The sequence below is a fragment of the Tenrec ecaudatus genome, chromosome 4, assembly GCF_050624435.1.
Source record: "Tenrec ecaudatus isolate mTenEca1 chromosome 4, mTenEca1.hap1, whole genome shotgun sequence".
In the NCBI taxonomy this organism is placed as follows: domain Eukaryota; kingdom Metazoa; phylum Chordata; class Mammalia; order Afrosoricida; family Tenrecidae; genus Tenrec; species Tenrec ecaudatus.
This window is the reverse complement of record NC_134533.1, coordinates 200,846,300-200,868,564: the sequence shown is the minus strand read 5'-3', so window position 1 is coordinate 200,868,564 and position 22,265 is coordinate 200,846,300. Positions and strand designations below refer to the sequence as shown.

The window sequence follows — 22,265 nt, the reverse complement described above, 5'->3', positions numbered from 1 at the left end:
GGGAATTTTTTACAATACCATTTTGGTTAATGTCATTCTTTGTTTTTGAAAATTGCATGTTTTTTTCTTTTAATCCGTTCTTATCACAATCCATACATCAATCATATCAGTCATATTTGTGCATATGTTGCCATCACCATTTTCAAATCATTTTCTTTCTGTTTGAGTCCTTGATACCATCTCCTCGTTTTTCCTTCCCTCCGACCCTTGTGAACCTTTGGAAAGTTGGAAATTACTGTTATTTTCATATCTTGCACTGTGTGCTGTTTCCCTTCACCCATGTTTCTGCTGTTCGTTTCCCTGGGGTAGGGTATGTGTGTTATACATTGAGCATTGTGATCAGTTACTCATTTCCCCCCCCCCCCCACTTTCCCCCCCTACCCTCATGGTTTCACCACTCCCATTATTGTTCCTTGGTGGAGTCGGGGAAATCTGTCCTGGGTTCCGTGTGTCGAGAGCTCTTGGCTGTACCAGTGTACATGCTTCGGTCTACCCGGATTTGTAAGGGAGAACTGGGTCATGCTACTGCCGGGGGGTAGCATTAAAGAACTAGAGCAGTGATTCTCAACCTTCCTTTAATACAGCTCCTCATGTGGGCACCACCCCCCACCCCCAACCATAACACTATTTTTGTTGCTACTTCAGAACTGTCATTTTGCTACTGGTATGAATCAGGCGACCTCTGTGAAAGGGTCATTCAACCCCCCAAATGGGTCTCGACCCACAGGTTGACAAGCCCTGAACTAGAGGAATGTTGTGTGTTTCATTGGTGCTATACTGCACCCTGGCTGGCTTGACCCTTCATGTGACCCTTCTATGAGGGGATGTCCAATTGTCTACAGCTGGACCCCGGTTCTCCACTTCAACCCTCCTCATTTGCATCAATATGATTGCTTGTTTTGGCTCTTCTGGTCGCAGTGACACCTCATGATCACACAGGTAGGCAGGCTGGTGTGCTGCTTCATGTGGGTTTTGTTGATTCCCAGATAGTAGGCCAGTTGTTTAGCTTCAAGCCTTCAGACCCCAGGTGCTATAGCATCTAATAGCCAGGTACCACCAGCTTTCTTCACCACATTTGTTTATGTACCCATTATGTCTTTAGCAGTCAGGTTGGGAAGGTGAGCATCACAGATTTCCAGGTTATCAGAAAAAAGAGTTCTTTCTTTGAGGGAGTGCTTCAGTAGAGGCCCAATGTCCGCCTGCTACCTTAATCCTTAGCAAGCATTTATGTGTATAGACCTATATACCTGTTATATGCTAACATGTACATATATACTTGCTTATAGTTATACCTCTATAAGTGCCTTTTGCCTCCATTTCGTATTGCTTTTCCCCTGTCCCACTCATTTTTGACCTTCAAGCAGGGTTAATGTCACTAATACCATATACTAAAGCCCTTGTACAATGGAAGTGTGCTTATAAAATAACTACATTTTATTAAGCTAAATTTAGTGTGTAATAAAAATGTAACTTTGATGAACAGATTTCAAAGGTGAGTTATTGCAAATCCATTTACATCATTGAAAAATAATATAAACCAAAAAATTGGTATGTATCATTGGTTGACTCCAATTTTTATTTATTAATCAATCATTTTATTGGCGGCTTGTACAACTATCACAATCCATACATAACATCCATTGTGTCCAGCACATTTGTACTTTAGTTGCCATCATCATTCTCAAAACATTTGCTTTCTACTGAGCCCTTGATATCAGCTCCTCATTCTCCCCTCCTGCTTCCCCCTTCCCTCCTGAACCCTTGATAATTTATAAATTATTATTTTGTCATATCTTACACTGTCCGACATCTCCCTTCACCCACTTTTCTGTTGTCTGTTCCCCAGGGAGGAGGTTATATGTAGATCCTTGTAATCTTCCCCCTTTCTACCCCCATCCTCTCAACCTCCCCGAATCGCCACTCTCAGCACAGGTCCTGATGGGATCATCTGTCTTGGATTCCCTTTGTTTTCAGTTCCTATCTGTACCAGTGTACATCCTCTGGTCTAGCCGGATTTGTAAGGTAGAATTGGGATCATGATAGTTGGGGGTGAGGAGTGCAGGAAGCTTTTAAGAACTAGAGGAAAGTTGTATGGCTTGTCTCTTCCCTGTGACCCTTCTGTAAGGAGATGTCCAGTTGCCTATAGATGGGTCTTGGGTCCACATTCTGTACTCCCCCTTATTCACAATGATTTGATTTTTCGCTCTTTGATGCCTGATCCCATCAACACTTTGTGATCACTTGGGCTGGTGTGCTTCTTCCCTGTGGGCTTTATTGCTTTTGAGCTACATGGCTGCTTCTTTACCTTCAAGCCTTTAAGATCTCAGACGCTATATCTTTTCATAGCCGGGCACCATCAGCTTTCTTCACATTTCCTTATGCTCCTGTTTGTCTTCAGCGATTGTGTTGGGAAGGTGAGCATCATGGAATGCCAGTTTAATAGCACAAAGTGTTCTTGTGTTGAGGAAGTACTTGAGTGGAGGCCCAATGTCTATCCGTTACCTTAATACTAAACCTATAAATATATGCACATAGATCTATTTCCCCGTCCTCGTATATAAATATGTTTACATAAGTCTGTATTTAGACCTCAATAAATGCTCTTTGCCTCCTAGTTCTTCTATTTCCTTTGACTTTCCTCTTGTCCCACTATCATGCTCAGCTTTCATTTGGGTGTCAGGAATTCCTCTCGGTTGCATTGCCCTTGATCAAGCCCTACCAGACCTCTTGCACCCTTCTGGCCACTGATTTTGGATCAATTGTTGTTCCCTTGTCCCTGGATTTGTTAACACCACTTCCTTAGATTTTAACAAGTTTGAATTTACATTGCTATTATAGAAAAATTAATTACTAAATGGTGATAGCTCTAACAATTAACTATCTAAATTGTAAAGGTATAATGATTTTTAAAACATTGTATTAGGGGCTCATACAACTCTTATCACAATCCGTACATACATCAGTTGTATAAAGCACATCTGTACATGCTTTGCCCTCATCATTTTCAAAGCGTTTGCTCTCCACTTAAGCCCTTTGCATCCAGTCCTGTTTTTCCCCTCCCTCCCTCATAAGCCCTTGATAATTTATAAATTATTATTTTGTCATATCTTGTCCTGTCCGATGTCTCCCTTCACCCCCTTTTCTGTTGTCCGCCCCCCAGGGAGGAGATCACATGTAGATCTTGTGCAAAAGTTACAATAATTTTGACACAAGTGAGTAAATCAATACTGGAACAGAAAACCCAGGTTTACAAACAGACCCATAGGGTTGGGAGTGGGTGGGTGGGTGTTTGGAAATAGACTCTTGGTGTTAAAAGAGGTACAGAAACGAAAGATGATCAAAGTATCCTCTCAAAACAATGACATGTAAGTCACGGAATCTTCCATTTTTTTGGTAGATGTCATAATGATTGGGGTGTATTTTGCTATATGTGTTGTTAGCAAAATAAAAGTAACAGTAAAATAGAACAAACTAATTATAAAAATAGACCTATGTTTGTGTATTAATTGTATGTAATGCATTACCTTTAAATTTCAGATTATCGGAGCAGGATTGAACTAGCTCATAAATACTTTGATAAAATTTTGTTCTCTCAGTACCAGATACAAGAATTTTAAATGTGAAGTGGGTTAAAGTACTAAAGATAAAAAACAAGACCTAAAGTTAAACTTCCAAATGTTGCCACACTTCAGTTTCAGGCTTGGACAAAAATTTAACAATGATTAGAATCTTGAGTATATATAAAACCAAACCCCTTAAACAAAAGTGCAAACATATATCATGTTTTACTAATTAATTGAATAAGCAGAGCCAATAAACATGAAAACAACCTGAACTAAGGATATGGAAATTATTAAAATATTTTCATACATTTTTCAAAACTTCTAAGACTGGTGCTTTCCATTGTTATTGTTGAAAAATGTAAATTGATGGAGCAGCTTGGCACACGCTCCAGTGTGGACATTCAGTAGCATTTAACATCTTCAGAATATATGTTAAATAGTTTTGCAGTGAAAAAAATACTTTTATGCATGCTCAAAGGTAAATGAAAAAAGAATATTGTTTGCTGAACAGTCAAAAGTTTTAAAGCATCTCAAATTTTCTAAAACATAGTGGTAGCTGACTTACGGTCTACTCATAGACCTGAGAGTGAGAGAGTGTATTCTAACTAGCAAAAGTCGGTGGTGGACGTCGCAGGGACGCCTCTAGACGTGCAGGACATGCACAGCACGGAGGGCGATTAGGAGGTTTTTAGCTCCTCGGTTGATATCTTGAAGACTCTTGCTGTCTGCAATGTATCGGTTCTCCCTCAGCTTTCATATCTTACTTACAGAGATGTGGAAATCTAGAAATGCTTTTAAAACCTTTTTAAAAAGTTTTTGTGGAAGGCCTTTTTAATATTGCTGCTAGTGCACCTGTAAGCTTTTATCTGTTAAGTGGCTGTGTTGTGAAACTTGTCATGGTCCTATGTGTAGTTTTATAGTGCACGGCTTAGGTGTTTAATATTAGTTTTTTAGAAATCATAATCTATGGTTCTTTTTTTTCCCCTTCCAGTAAACCCAAAGAAAGATAGTGAAAATACACCTGTGAAAGGAGGAACTGTTGCAGATCTAGGTAAAAACACAAAAATTCTTTCTCTGGTTTTTGTCCGCCGGCTTCCCTTCTCCCCTCGCTGTCTTCGCAGTTCCCGCCCGGGTGCTCCTTCCCCGACCTCTGGTGAGCAGCACAGAGGGTTGAGGGTGCCTGCCTGAGTGCCGTAATTGATGGGTTGCCTGCCATCTTGGAAAGGTCATTTCTTAGGGTGGGTTGTGTTTACCTTGAGTGGTTTCCTGGAAATTGGCATAAAGGGTAACTAACCTGAAAGCAGAACACAGGAGATTTAAACCAGAGGTTTTGCGTAGAGCCCCCTTTGGGCCCTGTTGCACGACATTTGTGGAAAGCACTCTTTACATCTTCCAAAAAAAATTTGTTTCCTCGTAAGGAAGCAATATAAAATAGGTTCCACACCATTTTTGTAGTTTGTTTGTTTTTTCAAATTGTAGAGTACATTTTCACAAGGAAGGAAGGCAGGAAGGCCTTCTCGTGTGAGTCTGGGAGGGTAGGAGCAGGAGCAGTCATTCATTTCCGTTAAGAGCCTAGAGTGAGCTTTAGAGATTTCTCCCTTGAGAGTTCCAGGTGCAGTCATAGTCATCAGTATCAAAGTCTCCGCAATAAAATAAAAAAATTTTAAATTGATGAATTCATTTTAAGTGTTTTATTTCAAAGAATTTTTACACCTGGACAAAGCATTTGATATCTCCTTTTGTGGACTAGGAGGCCTTGGTGGCTTTATCTCCTATGTTAAATGAGTTCTTTACCTTTAATAAGCTGCAGTGATTCTTGCTGACAGGTATGATTGTTTTCTACTCTGATTCCCTAAAAATAAAAAGGGTCTCCAAAATACCCTAGGCATATTATATTTTACTTTTGTCACCTGCTAGGGCCTGCCTAGTTTCCCACAATTACTTGGTTTTTAATTTCTATAGAATTTTTCAATATCTGATATAATTTTGCCCATTTATTTCCCGTTCTATCCCCTGCCACTCTGATGGAAATATCATCTCCATAAGGGAGGACATCTTCCTTGGGTATGTGGTTTCGAACTGCCCACCTTGTGGATCACAGCCCAACGCCATCAGGACTCCTGTGTATTGTAATTAGGTTCTTAATAATGCGTGTTAAACGAAAGAGAACATGGGAGGCTTTCCTATGTTTTATGAACTTTTTAGTGCCCCTTTATTGCCAAGGATTATATTAAATTTTTTTTACAGGTCCTTCATATGTAATTAAATATTCAGTCACTTTTCCCATTTATGCTTCACTTTTCATGTTGGAAATATTGTTGTTTTTTTTATAAGCTTGATTTTGTATCTTTGGTGAGTGGTGGGGGCCACAGTCAATCTTTAGTCTGGAGTCCCCCCCACCTTCAGTTAACATTAGGCCTCTTACCGGGAGTTTGTCTAGAAGCATTGATTATTGCCTCTCCCGTCCCTCTGCACTCTGTCTGTATTGACTTGTCCTGGTGTCAAAAGTGCCATTACTTTCTTTGCCCGAGTCTCAGGGGCCATGATTCCTCATCAGGCATCTTCCATCCACGAGTCCTGTGTCAGCCCAAACAGGACGTGGTGACCGACCTTCGTGTTCGAAATCTGTAATTGGGCATTGGGTTTCTACTTCCTTGTCAAATCCTAATTGAGTGAAATATTAGGGTGATTTTTCTTTAATAATGTGCTTTTTAAATTCTTTTTTCTTCTCTCTGGTTAACAAGTTCCATGTTACCCAGAGTACATTTACCTGTCCTTAAATAAATTTTGCTTTTTGCAGATGAGCAGGATGAAGAAACAATCACGACAGGAGGAAAGGTAGGGAATTCCTTTGCCCCTTATGGATCCAGTGTTCTAAATTGAGGTAAACACTGGACTCGCTTTTATTTGGGAAATCTCCCCTACCTTCACTTTTCACACCAAGTTTTATTGAGATGAAATCTGTCCTCTTCACAGGTATTGTTCATCAGAAGCTATAATTGGGGTTTTGTTTCATAGTAGTGATTAGGATTGCCCAGTTCACCAATAATACACCAGAACCGGCGCTGTGCCTTGCCTTGGCATTCTGACTCCGTTCTGCTGCTGTCAGCTAGGTTCATTGATATTCACGGAGCCTTCACATCAGACGTTTCCCTTTCTTAAGTCTTTAAGCCAGCCACGTCCTCTTTTACAATTCTGCCTTACAGACACATCAACCATTATGTTCTTGACATGAGTTGGATTTAGGACAGAATTTTATTTCTACTTTTAATAAATTCACAATTTATCATTCAGGCTGTCATCTTTGAGAGTTGCTAAATATAGCTAATCCCTAAAGTGGTCTTAAGATAACTTCTTTATCTGGTGAAAATTGTTAGTTTTTTTTTTTCCCCATTGAGTCTTGGAAATTCAATAGATTGACACTTGCTGTTGTTTTTCATACATTAAAGCAATGAATGTATTCATGACAGGATTTTCCATAAAAATATTTCCGCAAACTCACTAACTGGATTGTTGTTAGGATCTTTGAAAGACAGGCTTTCATCAAAGAAGTGGGCCCTGCCCATGCTCGATGGGTTAATGCTCCCTGCCTGAGGACCCTGGGTGCCTGAACTTGAATGTATGAGAAAAAAATGAGTAAAGGATTTAATGCTACTCAGGATTCCAGGCGTCCACTCGGGTTCTTGGAACATAGCATCTTCAGCTAAGAGGAGAGTCTTGACTTCCTGTATTGCACTTTAGTAATGCAATGTCAGTCTCTTCTTGCTTTTCCTGAATAAAGGAAAATATTTCTGCTAGTTGAATTTGTGAAAGTTTTTCATCAGAAATGCATTTACCGAGCCATACAAGAATTCATTTAACTTGGAACATATATATTTTCCCCCATTGGCTGATGATTTTAAATAGTTTTATTTTCACTTAATCCATATAACACTCAATTCAATAGTTCAATCATACCAAGAATTCTACAAACATTAACACAATCAATTTCAAAATATTTTCCTTTTTTAAACCCTATGATTGAATCACCTTTATTTATTTTATTGAATCACCTTTAAAAAGAGTTATGTAATTACCAGTTCTAGTATTCACCCTCCTCCTATCTTCATTGTTTATTCCTGAAATCCCTGGAACATATTTTTATATATATTTGTATTTATTTTTAAATCATTTTACTAGGGGCTCATACAACTCTTTTTACAATCCATACGTGCATCATATATGTCCAGCATATTCGTATATATGCTGCCATCGTCATTCGCAAAACACCTGCTTTGTACTTGTACCCTTGGTATCAGCTCCTCATTTTTCCCCTCCCTCCTCGCTCTCCCCTCCCCTTGAACCCTTGATAATTTATAAATAATTATTATCTTATATCTTATACCATCCGACATCTCCCTCACCCAGTTCTCCGCTGCCTGTGCTCCAGGGAGGAGGTTACATGTAGACCTTGTCATCTGTTCCCCCTTTCTCCCTCACCCTCCCTCTTCTTTCCCGATACCACCACTCTCACCACTGTTCCTGAGGGGCTCATCTGTCCTGGATTCCCCATATTTCCACTTCCTACTTGTGCCAGTGTACATCTCCCGGTCCAGCCGGTTATGTAAGGTAGAATTGGGATTATGATAGTGGGGGGTGGGGGCGTGGGAGGAACATTCAAGGACTAGAGGAAAATTGTATGCCTGGAACATGTTTTTAAAAACTTTTCTGATTTGGGAAATGAAACTTTTTTGATATGAGTATTGCTGTATTTGTTTTAACAACATTTTAGTAACAATTGAAGGTTCCTTGGTGTTTTCATTGATTAAATTTTTCAATTAATTCATTGGCCTTAAGACATCTGCTATTGTCTTAAGTTTCTTGAAATAACACTATATATCCTTACCTCAAATAATATGCCCCAGGAAATTCAGTTTGAATTAAGCCAAAGATAAAAACTATAAACTATGGCATAATCTACAAGTACATTACAATTTCCTTCATAGAGAAGACGTTTGTACGTTAATAACTGTTCATGTTAAGGTTGAGATATTGATGAGCATCTTTTTAATGAATTTGTGTTCTATAATAGCCTATTCTTAGTAGAAATATTTACCCTGAGGTTAATTATAAAGTCTAGACCAGATTGATTATTGACTTTTTATAGTCTGGATTATTCAAAAAATTATGTTATAAAACAGTTCCCCACTCCCACCTCCACGCTCCTCCCCACTCCCCCAAGAATCAAAGATTTGAGGAAACGAAAGACGCTTCTATAACATATGTAACGTGCATGCAGTCCCTTTTCATGTCCTATATTTAGGAGAAAACCTGCTAAGGTATATTTCTGGGATCTTGGATACATTTATGAGCTGCCAGACAGCTGATAAAAGTAGAGGTTTTAGGAGGTATCTCTCATTCTCTGTCTTTGGGTCTTATCTCCAGGAAGACGAAGATCCGAGTAAAGGGGATCAGAGTCGAGCTGTTGACCCTGGTGAAGATAACGTTACGGAGCAGACGAATCACATTATCATTCCTAGCTATGCATCATGGTTTGATTATAACTGGTGAGTGGGCCGTCCACGTGTGTGAACACTGTACTCAGCAGTGAGAAAGTACTCGTTGACAGCATCTTCTGCCTTCTGTCCAGTACCCTTTTCCTGTAATCACTGAATAAAAGGTGTTGCTGAGTTATTTTTATGCTTACATGTATTTTAAAAATTGTGTAGACTAGGAAACTAGATTGTGGTAGTATCTACTAGACACCACAAAACCACTGCCTTCCAGTCAATTTTGTTTCTTAGTGAGCTTATATTGGCTCCTCGAGACTATAAATCTTTTACAGTCGCAAGCAGCCTTGTCCTTCCCCCTGAGAATTGGCTGATGAGTTTGAAGTAGCAACTGTGCAGTTAAGGAGCCTGTTGCTTATCCCACAGTACCATGAGGGTCCTAATATTTTATGTGTTTGAATCTAACTCCATTTTTATCACTTATATTTCAGACGGTATATGAATATTCTAGAAATTGGTATTAACGATCTGATTTTAAACATTAACAGAGAAGAAGTAGAGCTCACTTACCTATAAGTAGCCACCTTTAAATAGGAAATATCTTAGCATAGAATTCTTTATAGATGTAAACCCTCCTTTGTGAAAATATTCAAGACAGCATGTCTCTGCGTTCCTCTGCTAGGCAGCGGCATCTTCTGTACAGAGTTGTAGATAACTGGGGGCTTAGATGTCTTCTGCTTCAACTGTTGATGAACTGTGACTGTTTCTTAATAGGCTAGGCGTGTTTTTCAGGTTTAACTATATATATATATATACACACACACACACACACAGACCTTATCCCTTCAAGCAAAGCTTATCTTCGCTAAAATCATTTTATTGAAAGTTTTTATACATAAGTGATACTGCCATTACTTAAAATGTTGATGTTGTTCTTGGGTCTTTGATCAGCTCTCAAAGATACGGCATCATTCATTTTCTTTGTCACCCCTCCCCTGTTTATTGGTAGCCCCTACAGACAGAACATTCCCTACTTGAGTTAAAGGCAACTGGATTGTACAATGGCTGCAGCCAGCATTTTCAAAACCTTTTCTTTCTTCTTGAACTCTTTGATATCAGCTCCCCTGAGTCCCACCCTCCCCTCAGGAATCCTTGTTGTGATATTAAATATTATTACTATTACTGTTGCATTATCATTCTTTAAGGATGGGCTTGATTTGAAAAAGTATATCTAGAATATAATCTAAAATAAAAGTATAAGCTATACTTTATGGTCAGTAACAATTTACAAGATTATTGGGTGCTTTGTTTGGTTTTATTGTTTGTTTTTTCATAAATGTTGAAATTTATCAGCATGGGTAAAAACACTACTGGAAATTGAGAACACAGCTGAAATAGAGTTTCTATAGTTTTAATTGAAAACTATTGATACACAGGAATTTGTGCAAGCCTATTAGCTTTGATTTATCCACATAGCTTTTGAATTCTTGAAAATGGAATTCTTTTTCTTTCAGTATTCATGTGATTGAACGGCGAGCTCTTCCAGAGTTTTTCAATGGGAAAAACAAATCCAAGACCCCGGAGATGTGAGTGAACATATGGTTGTCACAAGAATACCGCTATATGCTTTAGTGACCCCAGTGATTAGGGAAAACTCTGTGTATGCGTGTGTGTGTGCCTGTGCGTGTTGTTTTGGAGGCTCTTAAAATGTAAATTGTTACTTGTTTTGGAAATGTGTATGTATCTTAACAGGGTTAATACTTTAGCAACATAATCTCCCTTGCTTCAAAGGGAAATTTTTTTGTTGTTGTTGCTTCTTCCTAAACCTTGAACTGCATGCATGGTAGTGAGCCTAGTAAAGATTGAATTCAGGAGCAGATATTCCCTAAAATTGGCTATTGGGTTTTCTTAAATTTATCCAGTTTTTGCACATGTATGTGTTACAGCGATTGTGTATATGTATGCATAAAAATACAGGACAAAATGGAATATTTATCTTCCGGGTTAATAGTTTGATGTGAAGTTACAGGAACATATAACTTGATCTCCTTAATTGTAGACTGGATTGTTAGGCTTACATTGAAAGTAGAAAAATATTTCTTTGGAAAGAGAAGGTTTGTCAGGAAGTACTTTTGCCAAGGCTTTTTATCTTGAATGACCCAAGAAACCATTGCCCTAAAATAAATCCATACCTACCACACTAAATATTCTTATAAACACTGCCTTCATCATCTTGTGATCTGTTACTAACCTGTGACTTCAGGTGTATATATCACTTGTTTAAAATGTTAGGCAAGGACTAACTTACGTACTTGTCCACATAAAACAGGTAGTCCAATAAATATTTTCTAGTGCTAGTTTTTATCCTACAGTTAGAGGCTTTAAGTTAAAATGTCAGCACCTGAGCAGCATAGGGAAGAGTTGGGTGGCCCAGGTGGGAGGCAGTGGGTGGAGTAAGGTTGGGGAGCTTCTGGATCCCTGGTTCAGCTCCTGCATGATTCTGTGGTATTTTCCTTATATGATTGGGCCCTAGTGGGCGGCGCCACTTGCCCAGAGCCTCAGAGGTTATGGGATGCATTAGGCCAGGATGAGGTGAGGAGCAGCCACTTATGCTAAAGGGGAGGTTTAGGGGGCGTCTGGTCTCTGCCAGTACACTGGAGCCCTGCTCAGTGATGATGTGACCACTGCGCATTCATGAGTTTTGAAAACCAGATGATGGAGTGTGAACTAAGCATGGACTGAGACAAAAAAGAAAAAGTTTAAATGTCAAAGGTAAATTCTGCTTTGGTTATAGCCAACCTGGGTGGCAGAGAAATCTCGATGGCTACCACCACCCCTGCTGCTCTGCTGTTTGGACACTGATGTGTTCTTAGCACGAATTGACCTGTTGGAAATTCTGTATGTCACAGTTTTCTGTTTAAGAGCACAGCAAAGCACTTTAGGTTCCTTTTATTTGTAAACACACTTTTGCATTCTCCTTGTTAATTTACCTGCTTTTACATGGCCCTTTTTGAACATTGTACTGCTTTTCTTCTAAGGTAGCTCAGCTTACACTATCAAGTTTATGTTTTAATTGAGTGCTAAGAACCGGCCCTAGGTCTCAAGTTCTGTAACATTGTTTTTTAACTTCTCTTCTAAAAAATTAGTTTTTATTTTTTCTAGTTCTGAATTTCATATCTGTCATAAAGCATGTATTTTCTAGTTGGCTGCTTTAGCTCAATATCCTTGAGATTGTTTTATTTTTACAAATATCAGTAAATCACTCTCTTTAAAAAATGCGTAGTACTATAGCATATGAATATCCCACTGCATACGTAGCCATGCTTATGAACGGCCATTTGAGCTGTCTGTTCTGTTTTGAGTAAAGATGCAATCAGCATTCTTACACATGTCTTCATGGGGCTGTGCTTTCGTTTTCTTGGGTCCCTACCCCAAGGGTGGAATTGCCGGGTCACAAGATAGGAGACTGTTGCCAGGCAATTTTCCCTACATGCTTCTTAATCAGTTGATGTGTCCAACAACACGTGAGGGTTCCCGTTGCTCCTTGTCCTTATGAGTACTGGCTATTATCTTTTATTTATTATTATTTTTTCAAAAAGTGAATTAGATGAGGGTTCATGAGAGAAAGAAAAATGAGTAGCTGATACCAAGGACTCAAGTACATTTGGCAACAAATGTACAAATGTGCTTGACACAATGGATGTGTGTATGGATTGTGATAAGAGTTGTATGAGCCCCCAATAAAATGATTTAAAAAATAAAAAAGTACCTGACACACAAACGCTCAGTATGTGGTAGTTGGCGAGCCGGCCCAAATAGCCATTTGTTAGTTGCAAATTCTTCATGGAACCAAGCATTTTCCCATTGTCTTCTGTGATCAAGTTTTAGTTACATTCTTTACATTAAGATTCATTTGATACTCTGTCTTACTTGTTTTTGCTAAACATTACTGGACAGGTTTTGGTGTCTATTTGGATTCTTGTCTTGAATTTCATCTATGATGATTTAAGAGTCGATATACTATCATTTCTGGTCGCTAGACTGGTGCCTTACTTTTTGGTTGAATTTGTTGAAGAACATGAGTATTTTTTTTATGCTATGATTTTTTTTTTCCTGAAAGGATGTTCACTTTTTGAATTTTGCTATTGCTTTTTAGATACCTGGCATATCGCAATTTTATGATTGATACCTATCGGCTAAATCCCCAAGAGTATTTAACTAGCACTGCTTGTCGTAGGAACTTGACTGGAGATGTGTGCGCTGTGATGAGGTAACGCTTTCCCAGACATGTCACAACAGGAGGCTTTGTATGATGCATTGGATCTAATGTTTGGTTTATTAATCACGGAAACATCTGTGAACAAGCACCTAAATCACAGGTCTTTCCTTGAGAGATTGAATATTTTCAATCACGTAGCATGTTCTTTTTGCATTTCAAAATGTGCCTCTTATATTTATGTTCTAAATGAACAATCAAGGCTAGCTTGAAAGAGGACTCTGTTCCTAGATTTGTCCAGAGGGCAGACCCCAAATGTGGGTTTCCTTCTGTGAATTTGGTTTGCTTGTGAGTTGTTGTACTAAGCATTTAATTGAGCATTTGTCCCTTTTCCCCCTTGTGATTGAAATTGCTAAGTTTTAGTACTTGATATTCAGAGCATTTTCGACATAGAGTACACAGAAGTTAACAGGTTTTTACCTTGACTGCAGGGCATGTGTCTAATGTGGGTATGATTCTGGAGGGGGTGTGGTAAGTTCCACAGGTTTTAACCCGTGGCCTTGGTTCTTTAGGGTGCATGCCTTTTTAGAGCAGTGGGGGCTCGTTAACTATCAAGTGGACCCTGAGAGCCGCCCTATGGCCATGGGCCCTCCTCCAACTCCTCATTTCAATGTCCTAGCTGACACGCCTTCGGGGCTCGTGCCTCTCCACCTCCGGTCACCTCAGGTACAGTATTGCTTCCTTTTTTCAGGACCATTTCTAGCTTGCTTCCTCAGGAATAGTAGGTCTTGTAATGCAGTAGACGTGCTTGTCCATTCTTTCCCTCCCTTTCAGGGAACATTTTGTGCTTAAAGTAATGGGCTCTGCCTACCCAAGATTCCATGCCTCAGGGTTAACGTAAAGATTAGAGTCGAAGTTATAGATCTTTCCTTCAGTATGTATCCTAGAAATGGACATTCAAACGTTTTACACCTTATCTTGATAAGCCCATGTACTCACTCCCGGAAAGATTGTTATGTCCAACAGACAGACTGTCATTGAATGGGAGTGAAAACTCAAATGGAGGCTAGAAGTCGTCCTCCTTGTAGTCGGGGAAATTTCCATAAAGACACTTTGTCATCTCCTCACCCGAATGTTTCTTATGGCAAATTGTTAGAAGTATGGAATGGAGCTGTGAGGATTTGTATTTGTTATATAAAACCGGGAGTGGTTTAATTGATTATATTAAAAATTTAAGCTCTTCCCTGCCCCTTGAGTTGGTGTAATGGTAACATGCCTGTTCATCATCTCTGTGACTTAGGTCCCTGCTGCTCAACAGATGTTAAATTTTCCTGAGAAGAACAAGGAAAAACCAATTGATTTGCAAAACTTTGGTCTTCGCACCGACATTTACTCTAAAAAAACCTTAGCAAAGGTAAGGATTTTAACCTTGACCCCAAAGGATTAATTGTTAGTTACTCTTTGTGTGTTCTTTCTAGTTAGGATCTTTATTCATAAGGGAAACTTTATGTAGTGGGAGGAGAAGCACTTCTCAAATCTGACATTTTGTAAAATAAAAATCACTATTTTTTCTTCAGTACAATTAGTAGGTATGTACATTTAAAACATGACTTATGAAAAGAGAGTAGAGGAAAAATGGAAGGATTTAAACATAGAACTAATTATAATGTATGAAAGGACTCAAGTGAACATTATAGAATTGAAATATATACCTGAAGTTAACTCATTGTGTGGTCTAATAGCAGAATGAACATGTCAGAAGACAGGATTAGGGGAATCTCTTAAGAATGATGAACGAATACACAAAATTAAAGCTCTTAGAGAAGAAGCAATGGAGGCCGAGGAGGGGACAAGAAGAGCAGAGCAGGAGGTGCATCCAGACACATTCCGAGGAATTAATATTTGTCATTTGAGTCCCCTAAAGAGAGAAAGAATGCATTGGAAGCAATATTTAAAGATTAAAAAGGCTGGAAATTTTTCCAGCCTTCACAAAATAAGATACTGAGCCATTCCAAATTTGGATCCAGAGAATACCAAAATTGGCATACTTTTAAACTGCTAGTAACAGCCGCAAGGCAGAGGGTGGGTTGGTGGGGGGGGGGAGGAAACATGGAAGAGAAGAAAATGAAAGCTGGCCAACTTTTCTCCCTCAACGATCAAAGTCAAAGGGATCGCAGTAGCCACCTTCCCGGAAACCTGTCGCCTTGGGACTCTGGGCCCATCAGCAGTTACCGTCCACAATCGATGGTGCCGTAGTTTCCCTATTTTAACAACAACAAAAAGTGAGTGAAGTTTGCATTAGCACATCGTATAAGAGCACTAAAGTATTAATAAAATTATTTTCGATGGAAGGAAAAGTCTGTGTCAGCAGTTCTCAACCTGTGGATCGTGACCCCTTTGGAAGGGGGTGTGTCGAACAACCCTTTCACAAGGGTCTTCTGATTTCATAACAGTAGCAAAATGCCAGTTATGAAGTAGCAATGAAAATAATTCCATGGTTGGGGGGTTATCACAGCAGGAGGAGCTGTATGAAAGGGCTGTGGCATTAGGAAAAAGGTTGAGAACCACCAGTCCATATGAAGGGATCGACTATATAAGCAAACACATATGCACACACTCAATGCCAACAAAGTGATGCTGACTCATAACAACCCTGTGTAGGACCAAGGAGAACCACCCCTGTGAGGCTCACTGACTGTTACAGGAGTAGAGCCCCAAGCAATTGTGGTTTTGAACTCCTGACCTTGCGGATCACAGCCCCACTCAGAACTACTGGATCACTAGGTCTGCTCAATGAAGAGTTTGAAATGGATAAATATGTGGGTAAATGTAAAGAACTATTGACTGTTTAAACAAACTCCTTTTGGGTGGGGGTCGAGGGGTTTGACATGTAGAAGTGACCAAAACAGCTTAGGGCGGGAGGGGAAATGGGATTAAAATGTTAATTATGTTGATACTCTACTGTTGTTATTTAGAAATGTTATAAAAACATAAATTCAGAGTTAAGCACTAATAATTTGCCAACTTATAATAAGAGGACTAGAGCTATACAGAAGAATAAAGAGTACCAGAAACCCTGTATGGGTGTGAATATCGAAGCCAGTTTTTGCTATTTTCCGTCTATTAAAAGGACAATGGACTATTCAAAGCAAAATGACACACAGTATATTAGTTTTACAGCATCTGAATATTAACAAACAAGTTGCTCAAAGAAGAGGAGGTAGAAGTGGAAGTATAATTAAAGTTACTTAAGGTGATCTGCCAAAATACTATCTAACATTAGCTTTGATGAGTTAGATGTGAATATTGTAAATGTGCAACTACTTATAATGGAGGTACAACAAGCCAAGGGTACTACATAATAGAATAGGTTTGTTTTTAAGGGGACATTAGAAGGACGAAAAAATAAAGTGATAAGTAGGAAGCGAATCGCAAAATGGTAGACTTGTATCTGACCATAACGATAACATTAAATGTGAGGATACGTCTGAAAGGATTGCTATAGAACTGTTAATAGGAAAAGGGAATAAACCATCACTGTGTGAAACCGTTGTTTCTCGACATACCCTCCGTACACTTGGCACCGGACTGATTCTGGTGCTGTTGGCAGCCCTCCTAACCCCTTTCAAAGGCATGTGGACTCAAATTGTGTACCTTATGTCTTCTTTGAGTTTGGGGCATTTCACAATGAAATCCTCATCGGACAGCCCCTTGCTACCTTCAGAGTAGCCAGCGTTGATGGGATGGAAGAAGAAATAAACTCACAATTACAATGGAAGATTTAAATATACTGTTCAGTAATCGGTAGAAGTAGAAAGTCAGTAATGATTTTATAAAAGAGACTGGAACAAAATTATATACTATCACGACCTCTTTGGATTCATTCAAAGAATCCCCGCCAAAAAATGCAGAAAACTTTATGTTCACAGGTAGTACATTTTCAAAAAGAGAATTCTGAATAGTCATTTTAAGTCTCAGTAAATTTTTTAAGTATCGCAATCATAGAATCAGAAAAAAGATTAAACTAGTACTCAGTAACAAGAATACAACTAGAAAAACACCAAATATTTAAAAATCGAACTTCTGAATAATTGGGTCTTCAAATAGCAAAATACATGAGCGATTATGACATGTTTTGTTTGAGAAGAAAGTGGATGGCCAACATGTCAATATTGGTCGAGCACAACTAAATCCAGTCTTTGACAGTGGATACTATCAAAATCTTGTATGCTCTTAAGTTAATGATCTTAGTTTCTGCTTGAATAATCTAATTAAAGGAAGAAACTTCATCAGAATAAGAATAATATGCATGACTCCATGAACAATGAAACAATATGGAAATGAATAAAACAGAGAGATGTTCTCTGAGAAGAAACCAGTTGCCTTCTCTAAGCTCTGGTGGAGGGTTACTAGTTGAGCTGCTAACCATAAGGGCACTAGCCTTAGATCGGCAAGTTCACATCCACCAGCCGCTCTGCAGGAGAAAGACTTGGCTTTCTACTCCCATAAAGGGTTACAGTCTAAGAAACCCACAGGTACATTTCTGCTCTGTCCTATAGGCCATGGGTTTGATTTGGATTGGAGTAAGAGTTACCCAAGAAGTGACACAGTGCTATATAAACTATTGGGAACTGAGACAAGCCTTCCTTCTCACACTCGGGGGAGGGCTAGAGGGTGAGAGGGTGGCTGCTGACATCTAGCCTCTACAAAGATTACAGCCTGGGAATGCCTATGGGGCGCTTTGTCCTGTAGATGAGTCGGAATCAACAGGGTGACAACAGCTTGCTGCTTATTGCTGTACCACTAAAGAAAATTAGCCCTCTCCAAACCTTTGAATAGAACAAAGTTTGTAAATGGAGATAACTGGTTTTACTGCCATGCTCCTTTGTTTGCATGAATTGTAGTGAAGAGGATCGGCACCGCACAGCCCTAAATGAGTTATGGGCCGCAATGGTAAGATGAAACAGAATCAGAACGTGGCCACCACTGCCGTCCAACTCAGGATGATTCTAGGTCTGCCAGAGTAGAGACTGTTCCCAAGGGTTTTCACTGGTTGATCTGTGCAAAGTAGATATTCAGGCCTTTCTTCCAAGGTCTGAAATACCAGCATTGCAGCTGATAGTTGCTACCCAGAGATGTTTAAATTGTGGGGACCATATTAATCAAGAGATACTTTAAAATAATTTGACATGAGATGGTAGTTAATATAATGAATTTAGAAATACTGTCTTCAAATATTTCATGAGTTCTTGATCTTTACAATAAACTAGCCTTTCTTTTAGAAGTTTTAAGTTTCTTAAGTTTTTTATTTCTGTACTCATGGGCTTCATTGTAATTTTCAGAAAATGGTCTGCTGAGCTTAGAAACTAGTCTGAGGCTGACTCCCCACTGAGTAAAGGTTTAACTTTCTATTTCAGAGTAAAGGTGCTAGTGCTGGGAGAGAATGGACTGAGCAGGAGACCCTGCTGCTCCTGGAGGTACGTGCATGAGTCCACATTGACTGTTAGAGTGAAAATGCCCATATAGATTTGGTTCTGAAAGTCTGAAGTTTTTACTCACTTCATAAAAATTAATCGCGTTTTTTATCGTTTTATTGGAGGCTCTCTTAGCTCTTATCACAATCCATCCATTGTGTCAAGCACATTTGTACAGACGTTGCCACCATCATTTTCAATACATTTTCTTTCTACTTGAGCCCTTGATATCAGCTCCTTATTTTTTTTCTCTCCCCCACCCTCCGTCTGTCATGAACCCTTGATAATTTATTAATTTTTTTTCATGTCTAACACTGACAGACATCTCCCTTCACCACATTAAAAATGTGCTGGAAACTAAACTTATACACGAGTATATACAGTATTCTATTGGCCCAGGATTGGTGGATGTTTTTGTTTGTTTGATCACTTGTCAACATTTCAACAAATCTTGGAGCTTTTTAGATTGGATTGGTAACCAGCAGTGTAGATTGGTAACTTCTCATGGGCGGTTCTGAGCCCTCATTTGGTGGCCCTGAATCTCAGATTTCCCTCTGAAAGCCTTTGGGTTTCTGGTTTTCTTTAATCAATCAGTGATCACAGGAATTTTGTGTACAGTCTCCATATTTCCGAAAGGACTTCAGTAGCTCATAACACCTGCCATTGAAGGCATATTTTGTTGGGGTTTTTGGGGAAGAAGCCTATCGCAAAACAGTGATGATTTTATAGCATCTCAGTCAACTTAAAACCAACACAAACTTACTGCCATCAAGTCAATCCTGTAGCTTTCCAAGGCCATAGATGTGTATGGGAGTAAACAACCTCCTCTCTGTAAATTTCAACTGCTGACTGCAGTTCGTGGCCCCACCAGACCCTCCTCACCCATCAGCTGACTGAATGCATATTTAGGTTTCTCGTGTGTTTGCGTGTTCTTGAAAATACTTGGACCACTGGATCTCACCAATTAATTTTGCTTTCAGTGGTAGGAAAGGAGGTATGCTTGATTCTTATGTATGGTATTAATGATTTTTTTTTTTTGGCCAAAAGGTACCTTTATCTGATAGACTTGACAAAATTCATAAAAGTTGGATCAAGATAACCCCAAATTTTGTCAGTTCTTACTAGAATTCTGCACTCTCATTCCCTGCACCACCACCACCATCTTTTTGTTTTTTTTAGCTTAGTGGCACGTGATCCACATAGCACACAATTCAGTAGTTCAGTAGTGTCTGTCGTTCAATCATATCGAGAAGAATTGTAGCCAGTACGACATTGGGTGTTTTAGAACATGTCTTTTCTCTTTTATTAGTTGAATCAGTTTTAAAATGAGTTGTGTATTCACAATTTGTTACAGTGCTCCCACCTATAATGATTTCTTAGGATGGAGCATTCCTCTTTGGGAATAAAACAATAATTGTATCAGAAAGATCAAAGACAATGATATTCCTTACCTTTTTCCCCCCTAACTGTTTCTGCTTGGAATTTGCCTGTGGGAGCTTAATTAAGGCCAGATGAAGAAGTTAATGATTTTGTTTGGATGCCTTTTCCTAATTATGGATTCAACTAGAAAGACCATTTACTTTTTGTTTCTCTAGAAGTCCTCCAACTGGTGGTCCCAGGACTCTCACTGCTTCACTAAATCCTCTGCTTGCTACCTTTTCTGTGCCTGGTTTGACCTTCTTGTCCGTCCAGAGCTTGTGCTTTATGTACTCCCTCCTAGTCACAGAGTGAGGAGCCACGGTGGTGCTTCGGGTTAGGGATTCATGAGACTGTCAGACACTCCAGGAGAGCGCCACTTCAGAGTCGATGGATGGATGGATGGGTGTTCAGTCATAGAATGGCTGCTTAGCATAGGTTTCTCATCTCCATTCAAAACAGGAAGAAAGTTGGAAAAAGAAGCTCCGAGTGGTTTTCTTTTTGTTTGTTTGTTTTTCTAATAAGGTGTTCCGTCAGGGACAGATGTTGCTGGCTGAGCTCGAATGGGGTCCTGTGTGTGTCCACACACAGTTAAAAGACATGATACTGTTACTGCTTCACTAAGGAATTACTGTCCTTGAAATGCCCACCTGTACCCCCTGTCTTTCTGTGTGTGGGGGGTAGTGAAGAATACTCGGAAGCTTCAGAAGGGTTGTGGGAACATGCCATTATCTTTACTTTTTAAATCCTTTTACTGGGGCTCGCACAACTCTTACCACAAGCCGTACATCCATCCATCTTGTCAAGCACATTTGTCCATTTGTTGACATCATCATGCTGAAAGCGTTCTTTCTACTTGAGCCCTTGGTGTCAGCTCATTTCCCCCCTCGCTCCCCCTGCCCTCCTTCCCTCCCTCATGAACCATTGATAATCATTTATAAATGATTATTTTTTTCATGTTTTACACTGGCTGATGTCTCCCTTCACCCACTTTTCAGTTGTCCATCCCCTTGCGAGGGGGTTATAGGTAGGTCATGATTGGTTCCCCCTATATCCCTCGACCTTCCCCTTGCCCTTCTGGTATGGCTACACTCACTATTGGTTCTGAGGGGTTTATCTGTCCTGGTTCCCTATGTTTTCAGCTCTTATCTGTACACGTGTACATACTCTGGTCTAGCCAGATTTGTAAGCTAAAATTGGGATCACGATAGTTGGGGGGAGGTGGAAAAGGATTACAGAACTAGAGGAATGTTGGATGTTTCATCGTTGCTATACTGCACCCTGACTGGCTCACCTCCTCCCCTCGACCCTTCTGTAAGGGGATGTCCAGTTTCCGAAAGATGGGCTTTGGGTCTCCACTTCACATGCCCCCTCATTGACAATGATAACGGTTCTTTGTTCTTTGATGCCTGATACCTGATTCTATTGACACTTTGTGATCACACAGACTGGTGTGCTTCTTCCATGTGGATGTTGTTGCTTCTGAGCTAGATGGCCACTTATTTATCTTCAAGCCTTTAAGACCCCAGATGCTATATCTTTTGGTAGCTGGTCACCATCAGCTTTTTTCACCACATTTGCTCATGCACCCATTTTGTCTTCAGCGATCGTGTTTGGAAGGTGAACATCATGGAATGCCAGGTTAATAGAAAAAAGTGTTTTTCCATTGAGGGAGTACTTGAGTGGAGGCCCGATGTCCATCTGCTGCCTTAATACTAAGCCTCTAAATATATGCACACAGATCTATTTTCCCATTGTCATATATAAATATTTTTGCATTTGTACATGTCTGTATGTAGACCTCTACAAATGTTCTTTGCTTCCTAGTTCTTCTATTTCCTTTTGCCCGACTATCATGTTCAGCCTTCATTATGGGTTTCAGTAATTCCTCTCAGTTACATTGCCCTTGATCAAGTCCTACCAGGTTTTCCACACCCTCCTTACCATCGATTTTTAGGTCACTTGTTATTCCCATGTCGTCCCCCCGCCCCACAACCATCCGGTTGTTTTCTTCTCCAGATTGTTTATCCCGCCTATCTTATTCTGAAAGACCTGCAGGAATAATAATATGCACAAAAAATAAGACAGAGCAAAACAAAGCGACAAA

The 22,265-nt window shown here is 39.6% G+C and overlaps 1 protein-coding gene and 1 non-coding gene across 3 annotated transcripts in view; both read left to right on the top strand.

Moving 5' to 3' along the window:
• Positions 1-22,265, top strand: part of SMARCC1 (SWI/SNF related BAF chromatin remodeling complex subunit C1) — a 138,701-nt gene that overhangs the window by 69,896 nt on the left and 46,540 nt on the right. For both annotated transcript variants that reach the window (XM_075547258.1, XM_075547257.1), the window contains exons 12-19: positions 4,555-4,614; positions 6,364-6,401; positions 8,988-9,109; positions 10,567-10,638; positions 13,209-13,322; positions 13,841-13,994; positions 14,569-14,682; positions 18,686-18,745. In XM_075547258.1, coding sequence (XP_075403373.1) covers positions 4,555-4,614; positions 6,364-6,401; positions 8,988-9,109; positions 10,567-10,638; positions 13,209-13,322; positions 13,841-13,994; positions 14,569-14,682; positions 18,686-18,745 — 734 coding nt within the window. The remainder of the gene's footprint in view (positions 1-4,554; positions 4,615-6,363; positions 6,402-8,987; positions 9,110-10,566; positions 10,639-13,208; positions 13,323-13,840; positions 13,995-14,568; positions 14,683-18,685; positions 18,746-22,265) is intronic.
• On the top strand, positions 11,716-11,799 carry LOC142447612 (small Cajal body-specific RNA 18). Its single transcript, XR_012784282.1, has one exon.